At 38.8% G+C, this 9,419-nt stretch overlaps 1 protein-coding gene across 1 annotated transcript; it reads left to right on the plus strand.

Annotated features, from left to right (window-relative positions):
* Positions 1 to 344: 344 nt before the first annotated feature.
* LOC115243842 (lysozyme M1-like) lies at positions 345 to 1,022 on the plus strand. The gene has a single exon (XM_029821098.1). The coding sequence runs from the start codon at positions 345 to 347 to the stop codon at positions 1,020 to 1,022; it is 678 nt and encodes a 225-aa protein (XP_029676958.1).
* The last annotated feature ends 8,397 nt before the right edge of the window (positions 1,023 to 9,419 follow it).

Here is a 9,419-nt window from a genome sequence, read left to right on the forward strand (position 1 = left end):
CGTCAATAGCCTTGGGAATAGATAGATGGCCAGAAAGTAAGTGGGAGAGTTTAGTAGGTGAAAAAGCTAAAAAGACAAAAAAAGTGAGAAGAAGTCAATGGTTGAATGATGATGTATAGCCAAGAATATTTAGATCAAGTAGAAAAAGCGATAAAGAAGCTGCAAAGCGGGAAACGGGTAGTATCAATTGCGTATGGTGATCATGTTGTGCGGTATGGAGAAGTACAGATAAATGACCTCTTGAGCTTAAGACAACGAATAAAAGCTGAATTGAAAGTCGCAGGTGTGAAGCCGAAGAGAAAGATTGTTATTGCAACTAGTAAGGGAGTTATATGATAAGTTATATGGTGGAAAATGAATACCCGGATTTTCTAGAGCATTTAAAGTATATTATAGCCACTGGTACACCAGGGATGCTTATAAATGCAGTGGTAGACCTCTCGCATTGGGATAGGAACATAGATTTTAAATTAGCAAAAGAAGATGGCATAGTAGGCATCATTCACAAAGCAACGCAAGGGGTAAAGTACGTAGATTCTGGGTATGCAAAAAGAAGAAAAGCCGCTGAAGAAGAGGGACTTTTATGGGGTTCATATCATTTTGGAGTAGGAGAAAACGGAAAAGATCAAGCTAACCATTTTTTAGAAACAATAGGTGATAGTTCGGATGTATTGCTAGCCCTCGACATTGAGGAAAACAAAGGTGGAAAAAGCATAACACCAAAACAAGCTGAAGACTTTGTTAATCGAGTTTATGTAGTAACGGGACGTTTGCCGTTAATTTATGGGAATGCGTATTTTCTCAAGGATTTTTCCACTCCAACTCTAACTGAATGCCCACTATGGTTATCAAAATGGGGAGCAGAGCCAACACTACCAATAGGATGGAAAAAATGGACTTTATGGCAGTATACCGATGGTAAAACAGGTCCTAAACCAAATTCAGTAGAAGGAATAGGCTCATGTGATAGAAATAAATTCAACGGGACATTAGAAGAATTAAAAGATTTTTGGATATCGTGATGTTACTGAAATCATTTAAACAATTATTTCGCAAACCAAAAATCAAGAGCTCAGCCTGGGATGGAGCTGGGTCTGGGAGAAGAGTGATGTATTGGCAGGGAGAATCAGGAAGCATAAACAATTTACTTTCCCAGAGCCTTGAACACTTACGCAGTCGTTCACGTGACATGGTAAGAAAGAACTCGTATGCAGCAAACATCATTGATACGATAGTGAGTAACTCTGTTGGGACAGGAATAAAGCCGCAATCAAAAGCCAAGGATGCAGAGTTTCGGAAAAAAATCCAAGAATTATGGTTGAGATGGACGGATGAAGCAGACAGTAGCGGAGTGAGTGATTTTTATGGGTTACAAGCTTTGGTTTGTAGGAGCATGATAGAAGGAGGAGAATGTTTTGTAAGACTCCGAACAAGAAAACGAGAAGATGGTCTTTGTGTGCCTTTGCAACTGCAAGTGTTGGAGTCGGAGCATTTAGATAATAAAAGCAATCAAATGCTTGGCAATGGTAATGTAATAAGAAACGGGATTGAGTTTAACAGGCTTGGACAAAGAGAAGCGTATTACCTTTTCAGAGAACATCCTGGTGAAAGTACCTTTGGGGAGTCAGTCCGTGTGCCAGCAAACGATGTTTTACATATCTACAGACCACTCAGACCTGGGCAAATTCGAGGAATACCATGGCTTTCAAGTGTACTGTTAAAGCTCTATGAACTTGATCAATATGATGATGCGGAATTAGTGAGAAAAAGACTGCAGCAATGTTTGCGGGGTTTATTACTAGACTTGATCCTGAGGCAAATATTTTAGGAGAAGGTGAAGCAAATGAGCATGGAGTAGCATTATCGGGTTTAGAACCTGGAACGATGCAGCTTTTAGACCCAGGAGAAGATATCAAATTTTCCGAACCATCAGATGTTGGTGGAAGTTATGAAGCATTCATGAAACAGCAGCTGAGGGCAATAGCAGTAGGTATGGGGATAACGTATGAGCAGCTAACAGGGGATCTTACCGGGGTTAATTATTCATCGATAAGAGCAGGGTTAATAGAGTTTCGCCGGAGGTGTGGAATGTTACAGCATAACATCATGGTATTTCAGTTTTGCAGACCAGTATGGGATAGGTGGTTAGAATTAGCAATACTATCTGGAGAACTGGACATAGGCGAAAAAGAAGGGGCAAAAGAGGTAAAATGGATAGCACAAGGATTTGACTGGGTAGATCCGCTCAAAGACCAGCAAGCACAGCAAATGGCGGTAAGGAATGGGTTTAAAAGCAGGTCAGAAGTGGTATCAGAGCTAGGTTACGATATAGAAGAAATTGACCAAGAAATCGCAGAAGATCAAAGACGTGCGAGTGAATTGGGCTTAAGTTTTGATTCTGATGTTACTGTGCGACCCGAAAGTCATGATTACTGAGAAGGTTAAACTCCTTCTCCCAGACATCGGGGTAAAAGTATGTTTCACACTTCAAGAGGTGGCAACTTTTGATAGTGCAAGCATGAAACAAAAAGGGGTAATGTTAAACCTTGTAACAAATCCCCCTGAACAAGGTTGTATATGGTTACGAAAGAAACCTATGATAGAACTGTCGTTACAGAGAATATGCGAAAAGGGGTTGATACGCATAGACCAAAAGGTGAGAAGTTAATGAGGAATCAGGATTTGTGACGCTTGATTTAGATGTTCTTAAACTTCCGGCAGATAGTAGGAACCTAAGTACAACGAGAAACGGTAATCATGAAACGGAGTAACTACATGAAAGCTCTTATTGTTTCCTTATTTCAAGGAGTAACTAAGAAGGTAGCCAACCGCAAGCTTTCATTGTGGAAGGATTGTCCAAGAAGCCAATGCCTAGAGTAATGTCTAGGATATGCAGACGTGGACACTGTAGTATGGAAGGTAAAGTTGTGAATAGTAGTAAATATGTTATGAGCCAACAAAATGTTAGGTATAAATGGAATGAAACTCCCTGGCGTAAGCTGGAGAAATTTTCATTTAAGCTACAAAAACGAATTTACCGAGCTTCTAAATGTAATGATGTCAAGAAGATGCATAAACTTCAGAGATTATTACTAAAATCAACAAGTGCAAGAATGCTCGCTGTTAGGAAGGTAACTCAGGATAACAGAGGGAAAAAAACTGCAGGTATTGATGGAAAAGCGAATCTCAATCAGAAAGAAAGGCTGCAACTAGCATTTTCTTTAGATATAAAAGGAAAAGCTAAACCATCAAGACGGGTCTGGATCCCAAAACCTGGTAAGCCATCGGAGTATCGCCCATTGGGTATTCCAACTATATCGTGTCGAGCAAAACAAACACTTGTTAAAATGGCACTATAACCAGAATGGGAGGCAAAGTTTGAGCCAAACGTTTACGGTTTTAGACCTGGTAGATCATGTCATGATGCCATTGAAGCAATATTTCAAGCACTGATTAGGAAAACGGCATTTGTGTTGGATGCTGACATTTCTGGGTGCTTTGATAATATAAACCATCACGCATTGCTAGAAAAACTCAATACCACACCAACTTTGAAAAGAATTATAAAAGGATGGTTAAGAGCAGGGGTAATGGAAAGTAGAATATTTTACCCGACTAAGTGCGGTACAATTCAAGGTGGAACAATTTCTCCATTATTGGCATGTATAGCACTACATGGTTTGGAACAATATATTAAGGCAGAACTGAGCGATGAACTCTTTCAATACAGAAAGAGAAAATACAGCACAGTGTTGCAACAAAGGCAATCTCTAAGTGTAATTTTCTATGCTGATGACTTTATTGTTTTACACGAAAGTGAAGAGATAGTACTTAAGGCCAAAGATTTAATCGAAAAGTGGTTAAAAACTGTTGGATTAGAACTGAAACCTTCAAAGACAAAAATCTCCCACACGCTCAGGTCAATAAATGGACAGAGACCAGGTTTTGATTTTCTTGGCTTTACTATACGACAGTACCCAACAAAACAAAATAAGATGTCTCATTTAAACCAATTATCAAACCAAGTCGCGATTCTATAAAACGACATGCATGGACTATCAAAAAGAAGTTCAGAGAAATGCGAGGAGCACCACAAGAAGCTATAATAAGGGATCTCAATCCAATTATTAGAGGATGGTGTCAATATTATATTTCTGTGGTTTCAAGCAAGATCTTTGAATTACTGGATAGCATCATGTTCAGAAAGATATGGAATTGAGCAGCTCGTAGACATCCAAATAAAGGAAAATGCTGGATAAAGAGGAAATACTTTGGAAGGCATATCAATGACAATTGGGTGTTTATGACAAATAAAATGAATCTTATCAAACATAGAGGTCATGCTATAAAACGGCATATCAAAGTGGTTGGAACCAAGTCCCCATACGATGGTGATTGGGTATATTGGGGAAATCGTCTAAAGAAAGTACCAGACAAATCAACAAGAGTAATAAATTTACTGAAGCTACAACATGGTAAGTGTAATCATTGTCAACTCTGGTTTAAGAATGATGATATTTTAGAAGTTCATCATAAAGACCAAAATAAAGAAAACAATATGATAAAAAACTTATCATTGTTGCACGGGCATTGTCATGATCAATTACATAGAAGTATGCGTAACAAGCACCAAATTACAGAGGAGCCGGATGATGGGCAAACTATCAAGTCCGGTTCTGCAGTCGAGTGGGGAGAGGCGACTTTCCTCACTTAGATAACAATTTTAATTCTAATGCTGAAATAATATGACAACACAAGTGAGCTGGCTGAATAAACCGATGATGATAGAGCAAAGAAGCTTTGATTTATTGTCATTACATGCAGAGAAGCATCCAACGTTTAAAAATATAAAACATGCAGTAAGAAATAGTGAAAGTGGAATAAAAGTTATACCGATACATGGAATCTTGACGAAGAAGTCAGAAGCTTTTGACGATATTTTAGGAATGACATCGTATGAGAAGATACGTGAAGAGATAGAAGAAGCCTTAATGAATGAAGAAGTTGAAACAATACTTCTCAACATAGACAGCCCCGGAGGGGAAGTAAACGGTTTATTCGATCTTTCGGACTTTATTTACAAAGCAAGGGCATTGAAAAAGATCGTAGCAATAGCCAATGATGACGCATATTCTGCAGCGTATGCAATAGCGTCAAGTGCTGAAAAGGTGTATGTAAGCAGAACATCAGGAGTAGGAAGCATAGGAGTAATAGCAAGTCATATCGATCAAAGTGGATTTGATGAAAAACAGGGGATAAAATATACAACAGTATTTGCAGGGAATCGAAAAAACGATCTAAATCCGCATGAGCCAATAACATCGGAAAGCCTGGAAAGCTTACAAGAGGAAGTAGACCGCCTATATGAGATGTTTGTCCAGCTCGTAGCACGAAACAGAAATCTTTCCACGGAAAAAATTAAATCAACGGAAGCAGGGCTATATTTTGGCAGAAATGCAGTGGAAATAGGGCTTGCTGATGAAGTAATAACATATTCTGAATTTATTGAAAATTATAGGAGTAATATGACTAAAACTGAGATAAAAGAACAAGCAATAGATATAGATGATCTAATTGAACAAGGAAGATGTTTAGGGTACGAGAACTGCCGCAAGGAAATTTTAGAGGTGGTGCGTTTATGTAATTTATCAAAGATGCCAGAGAAGATAGGAGAATTTATCGAACAGGATGTAAATGCAAAGCAAGCCCAAGAGATATTAATGTCGATACTGGCAGAGAGAACGAAGAAGACAGAGATACTGAGCACAATACCACAAAGTTCATCAGAAGATCTAATGATGCAAGTGGCTAAAACACGCCAGAATGGGTAATTATAAGCAATCTATTTTTTACCGCGGCGAATAGCAAGTTTAAACACCGCGGTAAAACAATTAAGGAGAAACATTTATGAGTTGTATAACTGAACAAAATAACCTTGGTGACCTATTAAAGTATGAGGCATCAAATCTATATTCAAGAGACCAGATAACAGTAGCCAAAGGGCAAAACCTTAGCTTGGGTACTGTAGTTGGCTGTAATGTTGAAGATAACGTAATTAAAATTATCAACCCAACTGCCACAGACGGTACGCAAACAGCGATAGGTGTGATAACAAGTGATGTGAATGCGAAAGAAAACACCAAAGCAGTAATCATTACACGTATAGCGATGCTAGCAGATCATGCGGTTGTATGGCCAGCAAATATAACAGAAGAGCAGAAAGCTACGGCAATAAAGCAACTTGAAGCACTGGGGATCATTATCCGTAAAGGGATTTAAAAGCCCGACGAGCTATTTAATAACTTAACATTTTAGGGGAAAAACATGCAGAATCCATTTACAAATCCAGCATTTAGTATGACGGCTCTAACTCATGCGATAAATGTATTGCCGATAAACTATGGTCGAACAGAAAGTTTAAATTTATTTCCAAGTAGGTCAGTAAGATTTCGTCACATCACGATAGAAGAACACCACGGGGTTTTAACTTTATTACCAACACAAGCTCCCGGAGCACCAGCAACAGTGGGAAGACGTGGGAAGAGGAAAATAAGAACATTTACGATCCCGCATATTCCCCATGATGACGTAGTATTACCTGAGGAAGTGCAAGGGATCAGGGCATTTGGATCAGAGAATGAACTTATGGCGCTGGTAGATGTAATAACCGACCATTTGCAACTGATGAGAAACAAACACGCGATAACGTTAGAACATTTGCGGATGGGAGCATTGAAGGGGGTGATATTAGATGCAGATGGCAGTGAGTTGTTAAATCTGTACAATGAATTTGAAATTACGCCAAAAGTGGTAAATTTTGCACTGGGAACAGCAACAACCGATGTAAAGCGTAAGTGTCTGGAAGTATTGAGACACGTTGAAGATAACCTAGGTGGTGAATATATGACCGGGATTCATGCCTTGGTAAGCCCAGAGTTTTTTGATGCATTAACCTCTCACGCTAGAGTAAAAGAAGCATACGAGAGATGGCAAGAAGGGGCAGCGCTGAGAAATGACATGAGATCAGGGTTTACGTTCTGTGGAATAACATTTGAGGAGTACAGAGGGCAAGCAACCGACCCTGAAGGAAATGTGAGAAGATTTATAGAAAAAGATACAGGGCACTGTTTTCCACTAGGGACAGTAAATACATTTGCTACATATTTTGCGCCAGCGGACTTTAATGAGACAGTAAACACTCTTGGACAGCCACTATATGCAAAACAGGAGCCAAGAAGGTTTGATAGAGGGACAGATTTACATACGCAGTCAAATCCTCTACCAGTATGTCACAGTCCTGGAATACTAGTCAAACTCGTAGCATAAAACTGCCCTTGTCTCTTTTAGTTGGTCCTTAAATTTACTATATAAAGATATGATATGCAATAAAAATATAAAAAGGTTATTTAAAGATTGTTTTGCACATTTGGGACAACAAGCTTTGTATGAGTCAAAGGATAAGTCATACATGGTACAGATACTAGAACGACAGCCAGATAGATTATACGAGATTGGTGAAGGGCAATTTGTGGGGGAGATGTTAATTTTAGAGGTGAGTGTCTTTGATGTATTGCAACCAATGGTAGGAGATATTTTCGTTGTTGGTAACCGTAGATACAAAGTACACACACCGCCACTTAGGGACAATTCGGGAATGATTTGGAAAATTCAAGCTTCAGGGGTGTAGATGCGTATTAACATCGAAGTTACCGGTAGCATCATGCAAAGTATAGATGCTGAAAGAAGAAAAATAGAATTAGCAACAGTGAGAGCATTAAACAAAACAGCGCTATGGGTAAGATCGCAAACTATCAAACAAGTAAGCGAAGAAAAACAAATACCAAAAAAAGCAATGAGAAAAAAGTTAAGTGTGGATAAAGCAAATAGAAAGCGCTTATGGTCGGTAGTGAAGCTGAGTTCCCAGTGGATAGGAGTAGCAAAACTTGGAAATATAAAGCAGACAAAGATAGGAGCAAAAGTAGGAAGCCGTACGTATGAAGAAGCATTTATAGCAACAATGAAAAATGGTCATATAGGAATATTCAGAAGAAGGTATACCACGCCTTTGCCAATAGATGAAATTAAAATAAACACCCATGCTCGGGAAACAATGAAAGAGTTAGCTGAAAATGAAGCAGAAAGAGTATTTGAGAAGTATTTCGACCATGAACTTAATTTTATTTTAAGAGGATCATAACGTATGTTTTGGAGAGATCTACATCAGAAGATTTGTAAAACGCTAAAAGAAGAAATCCCAGCAATACAGACATGTGAAGTGTATCCAACAATAAGAAAAGAATTATTAGCTCCAGCGGTATTTGTAGAGCTTGTGAGTTTAGAACCGGGAAAAGATCCAGGGACGGAGGAATTAGCACTTAGAGCAAGATTTGAGGCAAGAGTGGTAGTTGATAGAATAGTGGAAGATTCTCAGGTAGTGGTAAGATCACTGGCAGCGGAAGTTGCGAGAGTAGTGAATAAAAATACTTGGGGAGTGGAAAATGTTTCACCGGGAGAGTTTTTATCAGCGGAAGTAGACGATTTTAAGCCGGAGCTAGATGCATATCTAGTGTGGTTAGTGGAGTGGATTCATGAAGTCCATGTAGGCAAGTCAGTGTGGTCAGAAACTGATATTGTGCCGCATACAATCAGTGTAGGGAGCGAAAATGTTAGACCATAATTTTGCAATTTCAGAGCTAAATAGGAAGTTAGCGAATATTATTCGTATTGGGCTTATTAAAGAAGTAGATTATGAAAAGGCAAGAGCAAGGATAAAGGTAGGAGAATTTTTAACGGATTGGCTTCCGTGGGTAACGGCAAGAGCAGGAGAAGATAGAAGTTGGTTTGCGCCGAATATTGATGAGCAAGTAATAGTATTATCGCCATTTGGGGAATTGTCTTTAGGAGTGGTATTACCGGCAATTTATCAGGAAAAATATCCGCCTCCAGAGAATAAAAAGGAAATAAGTAGTGTAGTATTTAAAGATGGAACAAAGTTATTGTACGACAAGGAAAAGCATCATTTTGAAGTTGACATAGTAGATAAAATAACATTGCAAGTTGGGAAGTCTAGCATAGAAATGACAAAGGACGGAATAAAACTTAAGGCACAAAGAATAAATCTAAACTGATATATGGCTAAAGCAGTCGTTTGTATAGGAGATCATTGTACGGGAATACCGGTTCATATTTGTATGAGTGGAAGTAGCGATGTGTTTGTTAATGGTAGATCTGTTTGTCGAAAAGGAGATATCTTAACTCTGGGGGAGACACTAACGCAAGGGTCAAACAGCGTATTCGTGAATGGTCTTGGTGTAGCAAGAACTGGAGATATGGTTTCGTGTGGGTTTAAAGTGGTAGGCAGAAGTAGAAATGTTTTTGTAGGCTAAAAATGAGGGGGATGAGCAATAAAACAGGGAAAG

Source organism: Formica exsecta, unplaced genomic scaffold, assembly GCF_003651465.1.
Source record: "Formica exsecta isolate Colony F162 unplaced genomic scaffold, ASM365146v1 scaffold741, whole genome shotgun sequence".
In the NCBI taxonomy this organism is placed as follows: domain Eukaryota; kingdom Metazoa; phylum Arthropoda; class Insecta; order Hymenoptera; family Formicidae; genus Formica; species Formica exsecta.

Coding starts and splice junctions, on each gene's coding strand:
- LOC115243842 (XM_029821098.1), top strand. CDS start 345: ATGGTGGAAAATGAATACCCGGATTTTCTAGAGCATTTAAAGTATATT.